The 16,728-nt window shown below is 44.0% G+C and overlaps 1 protein-coding gene across 1 annotated transcript in view; it reads left to right on the forward strand.

Moving 5' to 3' along the window:
* Window positions 1-16,728, forward strand: part of CDH20 (cadherin 20) — a 51,833-nt gene that overhangs the window by 17,351 nt on the left and 17,754 nt on the right. The window contains exons 5-6 of the mRNA XM_068993611.1: window positions 760-947; window positions 8,474-8,727. Of these exons, the coding sequence (XP_068849712.1) occupies window positions 760-947; window positions 8,474-8,727 (442 nt within the window). The remainder of the gene's footprint in view (window positions 1-759; window positions 948-8,473; window positions 8,728-16,728) is intronic.

Raw genomic sequence — 16,728 nt, forward strand, 5'->3', positions numbered from 1 at the left:
GGAGGCAAGTTAATGAAAACGCTGCTCCGCGGAGATGCACATGAACCGGACGACTGGATTCAGGCTATCAGGTTGAAAAGAACACCACCGGCTCTGAGCTCCCCACGCAGGTGAGAACTCTGTGGGTATCGTCTTCCAGAAGAGACAACGAGCAGCACCGAGATGTGTCCGTAGAGAAGCCATCAGGGCGCAGGCCCCAGTGCAGACACCCCGAGGGACGGCCCGCACAGACACCTGCAGAGCGGGGCTCCGGGGCCGGGCCGCCTCTGTAGGGCGCCGGTCAGCACCGAACGTGGGCAGCCGGTCACAGACGGGTGCTCGGCGTGCCGGCCGGGCCACAGAGGAAGACACGTGCCTCTGAAACACAAACCGAATACGCAGGCACTGTGTGACCACAGCAGAATTAACCCTGGGGGCCAGTGCATCAGGAAGGGCTGAAGGCTGGAAAGCAGGGCGCTCCCTACCACCCTGGAGTCACAGCTACTGAGGTAAGCAGTGTCTTTGCTTTCCTCCTGTCCTCCTAGGATTATGATCAAGGGATCTTGGCCCCTCCTCATCCGACATCCAGTGCAGGCTATAACCCAGTAACGTCTGCTTAGCCCTTTGGATCTCAGTTTTTTCATTGGTAGAACTCAAGTTTTAACTTTGGATGATGAAAAAGATGTTCTGCACAGCGTGGCGGATGTGATGTGATACAGGGGAGGCGCTTTTTTGTGTAGTGACAGGTTACAAAAACTGCATGTTCTGACTTCTTCACAGAACATTACCAGATGAGTGTGTTGGAATCAGCTCCAGTTAGCTCGACTGTGGGGAGGGTGTTTGCCAAGGACCTGGATGAAGGAATCAACGCGGAGATGAAGTACACGATCGTGGATGGGGACGGGGCGGACGCATTCGACATCAACACGGATCCCAACTTCCAAGTGGGCATCATAACCGTCAAGAAGGTAACCGAGCTCCTTCTTCCAAGTCATTTCAGGGGAGGCTTTGAGCATGTATGCAATATTAGTAAGGACTGTTATATTTTTAATAGCATTGCTTTAAATCCGCTGGTAAACACTTTCCTGTCATTAAGAAAGGAAAACCTCTTGGACTTTCCTGGCAGTCCAATGGTTCAGAATCCAGCTTACAAGGCAAGGGCATCTGCCGGCTACGTTGCTCAGTTATGTCCAACTCTTTGCGACCCCCACAGACTGTAATCCCCCAGGCTCCTCTATCCATGGGATTAGCCCAGCAAGAATACTTGCCTGGGATGCCATTTCCTTCTCCAGGGGATCTTCCCAACTCAGGGATCGATCCACCCGCATCTCCTGTGTCTCCTGCATTGGCAGGCAGGTTCTTTACCACTAGCGCCACCTAGGAAGCCCCAGGGCAAGGTTCAATCCCTGTTCAGGGGACTAAGATCCTATGTGCTGCACATCGAGGCCAAAAACACAGACAAAACAGCTAAGAAAACCCCTTACTCCTTTTGTTCACATGTGAACACTGGCTTGTCGTCATTTTACAGGAAGGGGACCCTTCAGTTCAGTCGCTCAGTCGTGTCTGGCTCTTTGCGACCCCATGGACTGCAGTACGCCAGGCCTCCCTGTTCATCACCCACTCCCGGAGCTTACTCAGACTCATGTCCATCGAGTCGGTGATGTCATCCAACCATCTCATCCTCCATTGTCCCCTTCTCCTCCTGCCCTCAATCTTTCCCAGCATCAGGGTCTTTTCAAATGAGTCAGTTCTTCATCAGGTGGCCAAAATATTGGAATTTCAGCTTCAATATCAGTCCTTCCAGTGAACACCCAGGACTTATCTCCTTTAGGATGGACTGGTTGGATCTCCTTGCAGTCCAAGGGACTCTCAAGAGTCTTCTCCAACACCACAGTTCAAACACATCAGTTATTTGGTGCTCAGCTTTCTTTATAGTCCAACTCTCATATCTATACAGGACTATTGGAAAAACCATAGGTTTGACTACACGGACCTTTGTTAGCAAAGTAATGTCTCTGCTTTTGAATATGCTGTCTAGGTTTGTCATAGCTTTTCTTCCAAGGAGCAAGTGTCTAATTTCATGGCTTCAGTCACCATCTGAGTGCAGTGATTTTGAAGCCCTTCCCCAAAATAGTCTCTCACTGTTTCCATTTTTTCCCCATCTATTTGCCATGAAGTGATGACATTGGAGGCCATGATCTTAGTTTTTGAATGTTGAGTTTTAAGCCAGCTTTTTCACGCTCCTCTTTCACTTTCATCAAGAGGCTCTTTAGTTCTTCTTCACTTTCTGCCATAGGATAGTATCATCTGTGTATCTGAGGTTATTGATATTTCTCCTGGCAATCTTGATTCCAGCTTGGGCTTCATCCAGCCCAACATTTCGCATATAAGTTAAATAAGCAGGGTGACAATATACAGCCTTGAGGTACTCCTTTCCCAATTTGGAAACAGTCTTTTGTTCCATGTTCAGTTCTAACTGTTGCTTCTTGACCTGCATCCAGATTTCTCAGGAGGCAGGTCAGGTGGTCTGGTATTCCCAGCTCTTAAAGAATTTTACACAGTTTGTTGTGATCTGCACAGTCAAAGGCTTTGACATACTCAATAAAGCAGAAGTAGATGTTTTTCTGGAACTCTCTCACTTCTTCAATGATCCAGTGGATGTTGACAGTGTGATCTCTGGTTCCCTCTATGTGGCATGCCTCAAGTTATAAATTAATAATACATTGCTTACCATGACTGGTAACTATTAACAAGGTAAAAGTTCAAAGTTTTGGATAATTATTGTCTCTTTAAGGCAAAAATTATCTTTAAAAAAATTAAGCAATCAAAAAAGAAATTTTGAGGTTTCAGTATATTTTAAATTTTATTTTATATCTTAAAATAATATTTAATCAACTCTTTGAAATCCCATAGACTGTAGCCCACCAGGTTCCTCTGTCCATGGATTTCCTAGGCAAGAATATTGGAGTGGGTTGCAATTTCCTACTCCAGGGGATCTTCCTGACCGAGGGATAGAAGCCACGGCTACTAAACTGCAGGCACATTCTTTATCATCTTCTGCATTACAGGCAGGGCCACCAGGAGAGCCCCCTTAACAATAACACAATACTATTAGTTTATATCAAATTACTAGAATATATCTTAGACCTTACTGTAAGCCATTAATTTAAAAAATATTAACTATTACAGTTTTGTATATAATGAGATTGGTCACAGTGTTATGGCTGTATCTGAAAGGAATCTCAAAAATCTCAGCTCCCTCACCTGGAGAAAAGATTAAATTTCATAAGACAGAACACTGTCTTTCACTGTCATTGCTAAAACTAGATCCATGTTTAATCAAAATATTTATCTGTTTCGCCAAGGTCACTCAGAGAAGGCAATGGCACCCCACTCCAGTACTCTTGCCTGGAAAATCCCATGGACGGAGGAGCCTGGTGGGCTGCAGTCCCTGGAGTCGCTAAGAGTCACACACAACTGAGCGACTTCCCCTTCTCTTTTCCCTTTCATGCACTGGAGAAGGAAATGGCAACCCACTCCAGTGTTCTTGCTTGGAGCATCCCAGGGCCGGGGAAGCCTGGTGGGCTGCCGTCTATGGGGTCGCACAGAGTCGGACACGACTGAGGCGACTCAGCAGCAGCAGTGGCAGCAAGGTCACTTGGATTTGTCTTCTGACCTTATGAGGTGTCAGAAAATGGAATTAAGAGAGAGGTCAGTAAGTTGAGTAGATGGACAAGTCAAATGTAACAAATATTTTACAGGCTATTGACTAATCAATCTATACTTTTGGAACAACAGTCACTCAGATGCTCAATCCACACCCATCTTTCATTAGTAATGTCATGTAAAACTGAAACAAAAGTTCTGCTTTTATTTCTCTCGGGCCTATTATTTGTCTAAAATAGCACATACTTTTTCGAAAAGAGAAACTAAGTTGAATTGATAGAATTGGATCCTCATAAAGCCACGCTGATCACTACTCAGCACCTTGGGTCTTTTTGCCTTTCAAGTAATCCATCAATTGACTTTCAGTCTCTTAATTTAAGTGGCTTCCCTGGTGGCTCAGAGGGTAAAGCGTCTGCCTGCAGTGTGGGAGACCTGGGTTCAATCCCTGTGTCGGGAAGATCCCCTGGAGAAGGAAATGGCAAGCCACTCCAGTACTCTTGCCTGGAAAATTCCATGGACAGAGGAGCCTGGTAGGATATAGTCCATGGGGTCACAAAGAGTCGGACACAACTGAGCGACTTCACTTTCACTCTTAATTTAAATGCTTCAAAGATAATTTGAAATATAGAATTTTCAGAATATTCTGTATTCTATGTATCAGCTTGATCTTATGTCTTCAGTGTGTCTGCCATCTTCCAGCATTCAGTAAACAATTGTTTCCAGTCCACTCCCCTCTTAGACCACAAAGCAGAAAGCTTTTGTATTTTATCAAACCTAAGGTGCCATGAATTCTCATCATTGTTTTATATATCACATTAAAAACAAAAACACTCTGCTCATTTTAATGGTGCAGTGCTTTCTTATTCCTCGGTCTGTAGTCACTGGAAAAGCTCCTGCAAACCCAGACGTATCTGCTTCACTGATATCAGTGCTGTTGCTTCCATGCCATTCTGCCTACACAGCAACTTTTGTTTCAATGTTGAATCATAATACAATCTTTTTAAAGACATTTTGGAAGGCAGCAAAATTCAGCACATGTATTACCAACACACGCAGAACTCACAGGAAGTGCAGCCCTGATGACTTTGCCCAGGTTTAGCCAGCCTAGACACTGGCATCTGCATCCCGCCTCCCACGGAAGCTCCAGGGTGCCGTCAATTGCAGAAGCAACTCGATCTCCAAAATGTCAAAGTATGAAAAAATTGGTATCGTTCAATCACTGAAATATAGCAATAAAACATCTGTATATATCGCCACTCAACTAATACACGTTAATATATTGACTAACTTTTGCACTACACAATGTAACAACATTTGGGGGTTTTAAGCCCTCCCTAGGCATGGGGGAATAAAAATCTGACTAAATCATATTCTTTGCCCTTTAGTATCGTGAAGGCAGCTAACACAGAAAGAACATAAGGCAAAGTGCTGTGGGAGAAGAGGGAATGATTAATCCTGCTTAGGGGAACTGCATTACTATTTTCTGACATAATTTTCATTACTCAGTTTTCAAGGATACGATGACTTCATTTTTATGTGCTCCAACTCTAGGAAATTTCCTGAATTTAACTAGGGGTCTCAGACACTTCTACTCTTTTATTTATTATTTAAATATGTAAAAACATGTACAAAAACTTCTCAAGAGAGAAATGTCAAACTCATATATCAATTATGGGGAATTTAAAGTTTAAGGTATTAAGGCAACGTTTTCTTTAAATCTTAAGCAATAAAATTACTTAAGGGATACAATAACATTAAATAATATAAAAATGACTAAGTAACTTATTTGGGCTTCCCTTGTGGCACAGCTGGTAAAGAATCTGCCTGCAATGGGGGAGACCTGGGTTCGATCCTTGGGATGGTAAGATCCCCTGGAGAAGGGAAAAGCTACCCACTCCAGTATTCTGGCTTGGAGAATTCCACAGAGTGTATAGTCCATGGGGTCACAAAGAGTTAGACAGGACTGAGCACCTTTCACTTCAATTCACTTCACTTCAAGTAAGTTATTTAAAAAGAAATTTTAATAATAATTAAAAACTCACTGTAGTCTTTCAACAGACTACTAGAAAATTTGGACATCTGTATCCAAAAAAAAAAAAAAACGAGAGAGAGAGAGAACCTTGATTCATACCTATAAAAAGAAATTTAGATGATCTACCTAAATATAAAAAACTAAAACTATAAAATTTCTAAAAGAAAATACAGGAGAAAATTTTGTGACCCTGGTTAGGTGATTTCTTAGATATGACACCAAAACCCCAATCTACAAAATGAAAAGTGATAAATGAGATTTTTATCAAAATTAAGAGTGTCTTCTCATCACTGATAAAAGAGTGAAAAAATACACAGACCGAGAAAAAATATTTGCAAATCTGTCTGATAAAGGACTGTAATATAAAATACATAAAGAACTCTTCAAGAAGATATAAAGATGCTCAACATCATTAGGCATTAGGGAAATGCAATCAAAACCACCATGAGATACTGCCTCACATCCGCTAGGATGCTAGCAGCAGGAAACCTGACAAAACCAAATGACGGCAAGGATGTGCAGCAACCAGAACTCTCATACATTCCTGGTGGGAATTTGAAATGGTACAACCACTTTGAAAACTGGTTTGGAAGTTTCTTAAAAAGTTAGAAATATACTTACCATACACTCCTGCAATCCCACTCAAAGGTATTTACCCAAGTGAAATGAAAACCTATGCTTCCACAAAAACCTGTCTACAAATGTTCATAGTGGCTTCATTCACAGCTGTCAGAAATTGGGAACAACATCCTCCATTGGAAGATGGATAAACTGTGGTATATCCATATAATGGATCTTCCCAACCCGGGGATCAAACCCAGGACTCTGTGTCTCCTACATTGGTAGGCGGGCTCTTTACCGCTAGCACCCCCTGAGAAATCCACATAATGGAATACTACTTGGCAATAAAAGGGACAAACTCCACATTCACAAAGACAGGGATGAATCTCAAATGCATATGTTAAGTCAAAGAAACAAGATTCAAAAGACTACATACTGAATGACTGCATATATATGACAATCTTGTAATGGGGACACAAAATAGATAGTAGGTGCCAGGGGTGGGATTTGACCACAAAGAAGCATTGGTCAGGAGGTAACAGGGTGAAGGATATACATTTCTCAAAACTTGCAAAACTTTACACTAAAAAAGACGAATTTTAAGGTATATAAATTACATCAATTTTTACGAAATTCATGCCAAATTAGAAAAATGACTTAAAATTACAGAAACAACATATCTTGCCCAGCTCAAACCTAACATAAACAATCAGTGTCCACTCTGGGTTACTTCTACATAGGAATAGAATTCTGAAAGAATTCAATGTATTAATAAATTACCAGGCAATACAGATGTTTAGACTTAAAAGAGTAGCGTAAAGAAAATAAATTGGTAAATCTATTCCGTCAGATTTATTGAAACCTGGGTGGCAGACTTCCCTGTTTATGAAAACCCTGTCTTCTGACTAGGAGTTTTGGAGCTAAGGAGGCTGGCAGGAATGGCTCCTTGGTTCAGATGAGAACAGTAGACTCTAAGAAACAAAGGTACAACCTGCGGTGCTAAGTAAATACGGAACAAGTGGTAAATCAACAACGCAACACAGTAAACAAAAATCTTGGTTAGAATTTGAAAATAATAAATTTAGTTAAAGCAATTTCTCCTGCTGTTGGTTTCTCAAAAGCAAATTAGTTGCTTTAATAGACACTTGCCTCTTTCTAACATGAAATGTGCTGACATGCAGCATATTTTATGAAAAAAAAAATGGCTAAGTCACCACTTAAGCTGGCATGTGACTTTTAAGCTTTAGGAACTGCTTTCCTATCCTCTGCAATTATTGCATAGAATTGAGTTTCCCTGATTCTTAAAATTATTAATGATATTTTGAGGTGTTGGTTAAAACTTTTATACATTTTTGTCAGTTTAAAAAACTGTAAATGGATTATGCTTAAAGAGACAGCATTCAAGTCTGCTTTCTGCCTTGAAGTGCTGTATTTCGCATAAAATATCCTGGAGGTAGAGAGAGAGATCCAAAAAAGGAAACGCCAAAAAAGTTATATTTCATGACACGGGATTTTATTAGACAAAGTTAAACTTCTGTGGATGAGCTCTGAATGAGAAAGCTAAAAGTCCTGAGCAGCTTTCCCACCCTGACACGGACCACATCAGCTTTGGCCAGTCTTCCAGCTCTCTGAGCCTGTTTCTTTAACTGTAAAATGAGGCACAGGATCAGGTTTTTAAAAGAGATTGTCTATGATAAACTAAACACACAAATATTGACCTGACACAATGCACTAAGAACCTTCACGAGGTTTTATTGATAGTTCTTAGCAAAGATCACTATTGCCTCTGTACTTAAGAATTTTTTTTTAAGGGAAAAAAAAACAGAAAAGCCCAGGCCTCAGTTGCTTGGATATACTGAAGCAGAACTCAAACTCGCTCTCGATTATCATGACACCTTTTCCAATGAACAAGCCTTCCTAACGATGACCATGCAGGTCACACAGGAGACAGGCCAGTCGGCCTTGCCCAGGGTGCAGGGGTTTTCTTCATCAGCAGGCTGGCTTTCCTTACTATCTCTGAAGCATCTACCATCCTCTTTACTTTCTTTACCCAAATTTTTGAAACTGCAAGAACCATGGAACAAAAGAAAAATTTCTATTTATTTTTCCTCTTGCCTCTTTCCCACCATGTTAATGCATTTGGGAAACTACCTGCCAGCCATCAGTATCATCCATCCTTTAGAACCTTGACATATATGCTCCTAACTAAGCATTCTTCCTGTCCTAACTTTTCAGCCCCTGAGTTTTGAAAGAAAGAAAAGCTACACCTTAAAAGTGGAGGGAGCCAACCCTCACCTCGAGATGCGGTTTCTGAACCTGGGCCCATTTCAAGACACAACCACGGTGCACATCAGTGTGGAAGATGTGGATGAGCCCCCTGTGTTTGACCCTGGCTTTTATTTTGTGGAGGTACCTGAAGATGTGGCGATTGGGACAACCATACAGATCATTTCTGCCAAGGACCCGGATGTGACCAACAACTCAATCAGGTTTTTCCACACATTTCACCTTTGCCTTATATCCGAGAATCTGCCCTTGTATCTAATTCACTTTTTCTTTTTGCTTTTTCCATCTCTGGAAACTCTTTCTTTAAATGCTTTTTTTTCCTTTTCATATTATTTAGAAGTGAAATATCATTATGACTACAATTCCCTGTCAATGGCTTCAGCAACACACATACACACACCCCTCAGTGCTCAGTCGTGGCCTTATTGACATTTAGGGGTAGATAATCTTTTGTTGGGGGGGGTATCATATACATTTTACAATGTTTAGCAGCATCTCTTGCCTCTACCTGCTAAAAAAAAAAACGTAGCATCCTCTGAGTTGTAATAATCTATAAAGTCTGACTCTTTGCACACCCCATAGACTGTAGCCCGCCAGGCTCCTCTGTCCATGGGATTCTCCAGGCAAGAATACTGGAGTGGACTGCCATTCCCTTAGGCTCCAGGGAATCTTCCCAACTTAGGGATCAAACCTACATCTCCTGTATCTCCTGCACTGCAAGCAGATTCTTTACCCACTGAGCCATCGGGGAGGCCCCCAAAAAGACCCCAGATGTTGCCAAATAGACACATGGACATCAAAGCATTAAAAATTGTTGAATCTTAGTGGTGAATATAATGGTGATTATTGTACACTCTCAATTTTTGTGAACCTCTGACATTTTTACTTTAAAAATGGAAAAAAATAACATATATAAACACGTTTCCATATACTATAGAAAGAACAGACATAGAAAACTCCCACTGTTGTCAACAGCTTTGAATCCATGTAGACTGACTTTCTATGGTAAACCTACAAACCAGCCTCTCCAAAGTATGTTTTGAACATCAAGATTCCAGCCTAGACGCTTCCCCCTCAAGAGCAGGCGGAGAGCTGCTCCTATAGCCATGGGCACTGCCCATCGACCCTGGAACCAAACAGCAAACAGCTGGTGGACAGGCTGACACTTCAACCTTCCTGAGCAACTGCCCAGCCTCTGAAGCTCGACACAAAAGATCAGGGCTCCAGGGCTGTTTGAGGCCATCTGTCACAGTAACTGTCAAAGGCCACACAAATGAATCTCAGGCGTCAGCACAGAGCGCACAGTTTAAACACACCCCAATTTGTCAGAGGCCTTTTCTGTCAGCTGCTACTTCTCTCACCAGCTGCCATTTTGAAGGAAAATGTACTTTTGCCGTTTAATAAAGACGGTTCTCTCCTAGATTAGTCTTAGTAGGGGAAATCTGCTTCCTCTAACCAAGCAGCAAACATTTTACATTTTCAGGCATTACAATGGCTAAAATTGTTGTTTCAATTCTGATACTTGATTTTTAGTAGGCAATGAATCTTTATAAGTTATGACAATTTTATACAAGTGACAGTTCAATCTTAAGCTTTTTAAGTGTATAAGATGGGAAGAAATTAGTTAAATCATATTGTCCCCCAAAAAACAACGTAAGTAAATAAACCAATTCTATTATAAATTTATATTTATAATACAAACATTACATTTATATCAAAAGCCAAGAATACATATCTATCTTCTGATTGATCTACTCATATCAGAGAACTGTGGGGAAAAGTTTAGAGAACAAAACTTTATGGAGGGAAAATGTTTGAAATAAAACAAGAACGATTTGAAAAATTCAGACCCTGTTTCTAAAAGAGTCAATGAGAACATTCAGTGGATAATTCCACATCTTTTTTCTAGATTCTGACTCTATAGACTCCTGAGTGGTAAGCATCAGAAATTTGGTTTTTTCAGGAGTCACTCTACTAAATGACAAGAGACAGAAAACAGTCAGGAATGAAGGAAATTCACACACACACACACACACACACACACACACACACACCCCTAGCATGAACATGCATTATCCAGGACTAAGGTCGTTATCTCAACACAAATCCAGGAAGGAAAGAGAAACACCAGCAGGCCTAGATCCGCTGCAGGCCTGGAGCAGAGGGAGGCACACAGTATGAGGGAATCCTGTCTGGCCAACAGAAAATGCTGCTTCAGGTGATAAGCTGTTGAAGCCCATCAGTTGCCCAGCAAGGCAGGGCAGCTGGCATCGGGATAATCTGTAGTGGGGCACCCATCTAGTCCAGTAGATCCCGGTCAGGAGGAATCCAGGAGTGAACGGGCGGGAGGCCTGGAGCAGGGACCACGGGGCTAATTCTAGGGCAAGGCTCCAGGTCTTTATTCTTTCGGGCCTCGCCATGTGGCCTGCGGGAGTCTTAGCTTCCCCGACCAGGGATCGAACCTGTGCTTCCTGTGTGGGAGTGTTAACACTGGATCGCCAAGGAAGTCCTGACTTTAGGCCTTGAGAGAGAGACTGGCAGGAACGAGGCAACAGCCACAGGTTTGCTGAAGACTAACGTCCCAGAACAGAGGCAAAACAGAATTCCACGCATCAGAACTGGAGACAATCGTCTCTCCGCATTTTGGTTGGAAAGAAGGATCAGAATGCACGTGGCCAGACTCGGGCTCTGTGCTGTCCCACAGGGACAAGGTATGGTCCCCGGGGTCCCCGGGCCCAAGCAGGACCCTGGGGCTCCCGGATTCTCAGAGAGAAGCCCCTGGAGGCCGGATCTCTGGCTATCACTCAATGAACCCATCTGCAGATTACTCTCCTGCTATCTGTCCTCAAATTGCTCACTTTCTCCTTTTTTCCTATAAAAGTTATTTTCTTTTAAAATACTTTGAATGTGTTATATGCTGCTTGGCTATCAAATGTATCTTCTGCATTTTAATTACCAATAAATGAGGTTCATATTCCTAAAAATAAAATACATATTAAATCATCCAAAAATTAACACATCACCCAGGTTAAAAATGCTATGGATAAAAGGTCATTGAACTTTTTAAAAAGATTATCAGGACTTTTCTAAAATTTATTTTTAATTGAAAGATAATTGCTTTACAGAATTTTGTTGGTTTCTGCCAAACTTCAACATCAATCAGCCATAGGCATATATATGACATTATCAGGACTTTTATAATCTCATTTCTAGAAAGTTTATGGTATGTTCAGGCGTATAAGCTGGTCATCATTTACTAATTAAACCTAAAATCAAGTCTCCAGATTTAGTTATATATACATGAAAGATATGTCTGGATCACCTAAATTTTTAATAAATGCTTGAGGAATCTCTAGCAAGCAGGAACCAGTCAGCAACTGAAACAGGCTTCTGCTGGTATGGAAACAGCCGGCCCTCTGTGCTTTCCTGGAGTGTGTGTGTGGATTTTGGGATCCTGTCCATGAAACCCTACTTTCAAATCGTTCCTAAATTCAGAGAATGTCTTCAGCCAAGTAAACAAGCAGGGAGCTCAATGAACACCAGCATTGTTCGCGGAAATGAGGAAGTTCTGTGTGAATATGTCACGCCTGTTCGGCCCACAGCAGGTGAGAGTATTCTAGTTAGAGAAAGGAAAGCCGCCTACATAAGTCGCCAGCGTCTCCCAGTTTCCTCATTTTCCATCTGCATCTACACCGTTACATTTGTTCTCCTGGCTCCTGAAAATTGGCCCAGTGTCCCACTCGGAGTAATGAATGCTCTCACCGCCTCAGTGCAGGCCGGGCTCCGCCTGCCGAGGGCGGCCCCTCCGGGAGCCCGCCGCGGCTCCGCAAGCGTCAGCAGGCGGCCCCGCCGGGCGTCCTGTCGGGTGGTTGATTGCATCCCTCCGTCTCCCCGGCCGTCTGTGACGCTCGCTGCGTCTCTGTGACGCTCGCTGCGTCTCCCCGGCCGTCTGTGACGCTCGCTGCGTCTCGCCTGCAGTCTGTGACGCTCGCTGCGTCTCCCCGGCCGTCTGTGACGCTCACTGCATCTCGCCGGCCGTCTGTGACGCTCGCTGCGTCTCGCCGGCCGTCTGTGACGCTCGCTGCGTCTCCCCGGCCGTCCGTGACGCTCCCTGCGTCTCTGTGACGCTCGCTGCGTCTCCCCGGCCGTCCGTGACGCTCCCTGCGTCTCTGTGACGCTCGCTGCGTCTCCCCGGCCGTCTGTGACGCTCGCTGCGTCTCTGTGACGCTCGCTGCGTCTCCCCGGCCGTCTGTGAGGCTCGCTGCATCTCTGTGAGGCTCGCTGCGTCTCTGTGACGCTCGCTGCGTCTCCCCTGCCGTCTGTGACGCTCGCTGCGTCTCTGTGACACTCGCTGCGTCTCGCCTGCCGTCTGTGACGCTCGCTGCGTCTCCCCGGCCGTCCGTGACGCTCCCTGCGTCTCTGTGACGCTCGCTGCGTCTCCCCGGCCGTCCGTGACGCTCCCTGCGTCTCTGTGACGCTCGCTGCGTCTCCCCGGCCGTCCGTGACGCACGCTGCGTCTCTGTGACGCTCGCTGCGTCTCCCCGGCCGTCTGTGACGCTCGCTGCGTCTCTGTGACGCTCGCTGCGTCTCCCCGGCCGTCTGTGAGGCTCGCTGCGTCTCTGTGACGCTCGCTGCGTCTCCCCTGCCGTCTGTGACGCTCGCTGCGTCTCTGTGACACTCGCTGCGTCTCGCCTGCCGTCTGTGACGCTCGCTGCGTCTCTGTGACGCTCGCTGCGTCTCCCCGGCCGTCTGCGACGCTCGCTGCGGCATCGTAGGTGTGCGTGCGGACAGCGGGTTCCTCGCAGGCTGCCTCCCCGCTCCGTGCTCCGCCGGCCGCGGGGCGAGCTGCCATCAGGCCCTCCGGCTCCGTGGCCAAATGGCTGGCTTTTCTCATGTTGGGGGAGCTGAAAGAAAAGACCGTCAGGAGCCAACTAGTGCTTTTTTTTCTAAGATAAATTCAAATCTTCAAAGAGCCAGGAGACTTTAAATCACTAACTACACCCAGAAAAAGAAAAAAAAGGCTCCAATGGTAGGCATGTGTTTATTCTTTATTAAATAGTCAATTGTTGGCCGTGGCGGCTCCATCTATCTTCAGAAAGAGAGAAGGCTTTGTTTCCTTAAGCCATCCCACACCTTTCATATGCCTAGGTTTGATTCTCAACTGTGCAACCTTGGACAAACGTCTTAATCTTTCCATGCTTCAGCTTCTCACCTGTGAAACAGGGATGATAATACCTGCCTCACAAGATTTTCGAGGAGATTACATGAGCCAACACATGTAAGATGTTTAGAGCAGGGCCAGGCTACAGCAACAGGGTCAGAAGCAAAGAAAAGCGTTATGAATTCAAATTTCCCAACGCTTAGAGTTTCAACTGGAAATGATTCCAGCTTCTCCAGCCTTTAGTGGTCACCTCACCTTTTAATTCCCTGAACAGTCATCCTGAATCTCAACAGGAAAAAATGCACACTTGAAACAAAATGCTTGACCAAATAATATATAGAGGTACGTGCATGCTAAGTCACTTCAGTCGCGTCCAACTATTTGCGACCCCATGGACTACCACACCAGGCTCCTCCGTCCATGGGCTTCTCCAGTCAAGAATCCTGGAGTGGGTTGCCATGCCCTCCTCCAGGGGATCTTCCCGACCCAGGGATCAACTCATGTCTCCTACGTCTCCTGCGCTGGCAGGCAGATTCTTTACCACGAGTGCCACCTGGGAAGCCCCATATACACAGGGATAATCTATATGTATGTATTTATATATACTGAAACAAACATTTTACCATCAGTATTTACCCGTACTGTAAGTGATAGTCTGGCATACCTATACCCATTTCATTTTCTTTCTACAGTAATCATAACCCAGCATACTGATTTCAGTTTGAAAAACAATGCACTAAAGACATTGCTTACTGCCATCAAAAGGGTGGTATTTCCCAGTTTCAACAACTTTAAGATACAGATTGCAATGGCTGGCAACATTTCTGGGGGGCTGTGCATTGGCTTGTGATTGAACTCAGGCTCTCAGCAGTGAGAGCCTGCAGTCCTTAACCACTGGACTGCTAGGGAATTCTGCTGGCAACTTTTAAAATTAATTTTTATTGGATGATAGTTGATCCACAATGTTATATTACTTTCTGTGGTACAGCAAACTGAATCAGTTATACACATATTCACTGTCTTAGATTCTGTTTTCATATGGGTCATTGCAGAATACTGAGCAGAGTCCCCTGTGCTACACACAGGTCCCTATTAGTTAGCTATTTTATATATAGCATGTGCACACGTCAGTCTCAGTCTCCCAACTTATCTCTCCCCACCTTCCCCCTTGGTAACCATAGTTTGTTTTCTGCGTTTGTGACTATCTGTTTGGTAAACAGGTTCGTTTGTACCCGCTGGCAACTTTAAGTGGAATTTTGAACCCAATATATTACAACAGCTTATATCCACATATATGTGTGTTGTGTGGTGTCAGACACTCAGTCGTGTCTGACTCTTGGTGGCCCCAGGGGCTGTAGCCCACCACGCTCCTCTGTCCATGGAATTCTCCAAGCAAGAATACTGGAGTGGGTTGCCATTCCCTGCTCCAGTGTTTAATCATAATTTACAATCTATAATATATATAATAGTTTATATATAAACATGTATATTTCAGATCTTACTATTACCTGAAAATTATTAGCTGTCTAACTGTGGGAAAGTGACTTAACTTCTCTTAGTCTTCGTTTCCTTTTCTCTTGGTTGATATATTTATATATAAATATACTTATATACAAATTTATATATAAATATATCTTAGAGATGCTGTAGAATTTAAAAAGAAGCTATAAAATGCCTGGTATTCAGCAGATGGCAGCAATCATAACTACTGCCCATTACCAAGGACTACATAAGATTCTAAAGAATGGTTCTCAATCATGGCTGCACATCAAAATCCCTTAGAAGGCTTTTGAACATACAGATGCCTACGCTTCCCTCCACACCTACTGAATCTCCCAAGATGGGCACCAAGTAAGACAACTTAGGTAAGAAAACACAAAGGGTCCGGTATCCAACTCAGCTTCAACAGGAATTACAGATCTTACCCAGTGTCAAGGTGAATAAGGACTCAAAGGATACAAACAACAGCAAAACAGGAGCTACGCACTCTTTCCTCAGGCTTCCCTGCTGTCTCAGTGGTAAATAATCTGCTTGCAAGGACAGAACCGGGTTCTATCCCTGGGTCAGGAAGATGCCCTGGAGGAGGAAACGGCAACCCGTTCCAGTATTCTTGCCTGGGAAATCCCATGGGCAGAAGAGCCTGGCGGGCTACAGTCCATGGGGTCGCAAAAAATCAGACACGACCATCACTAACACTTTCAATTGTTCTTTCCTTAGAGAGGTCTGGCTTCCCTGGTGGCTCAGAGGGTAATGCGTCTGCCTGCAGTGCAGGAGACCTGGGTTCAATCCCTGTGTCGGGAAGATCCCCTGGAGAAGGAAATGGCAAGCCACTCCAGTACTCTTGCCTGGAAAATTCCATGGACAGAGGAGCCTGGTAGGATATAGTCCGTGGGGTCGCGAAGAGTCGGACACGACTGAGCAACTTCACTTTAGAGAGGTCTAGAACCGTTAGGTGTAGGTGCCTGTAAATATCCTTCTATTTTCTGTATAAGGATGCATGTTGGTCCACACGGAATATGAAAGGTATGAGCAAGGAACGAAGGGCATTGACTGAAAGCTGTCTTAGTTATGTAACATCTGCTTTTTATACTCCATTAACTACACTACTCACATGACATTTTCAAGCAAGCTGTGCCCCATAAATTCCAGGCTATTTACAATAAACAACCTAGACAGACCCCGGTCCATCCTGCTAAAAACATTCCCTAGACAAGGACACCCATCTAGCAGATAACATAACTGTATCTGCCAACAAGTCAGTCATTAGTATGCTTACAAAGGACCTGATTCAAATTTTTCCTTCTCAATAGGTGATACTACTTGTGGGAACCGGGACCACACAACTTGGTCTTTTCCAGTTCCAATTCAGCAGCATTTCTGGACTTATTTGAATAAAAGTTGTTTTGAACAAAGACAGGGGTTGATATTCAGAGTGTCCCTAAAGTCTTAGAACAGTTTTAAGCTTTAAAAATAGCTGAGACTGATCTTTAGAAAGCATAAAACTGCCCTAAGACTTTGACACTCCATTTTATTTCATTTTCTG

This window comes from Capricornis sumatraensis, chromosome 21 (assembly GCF_032405125.1).
Source record: "Capricornis sumatraensis isolate serow.1 chromosome 21, serow.2, whole genome shotgun sequence".
NCBI classification, from domain to species: Eukaryota; Metazoa; Chordata; class Mammalia; order Artiodactyla; family Bovidae; genus Capricornis; species Capricornis sumatraensis.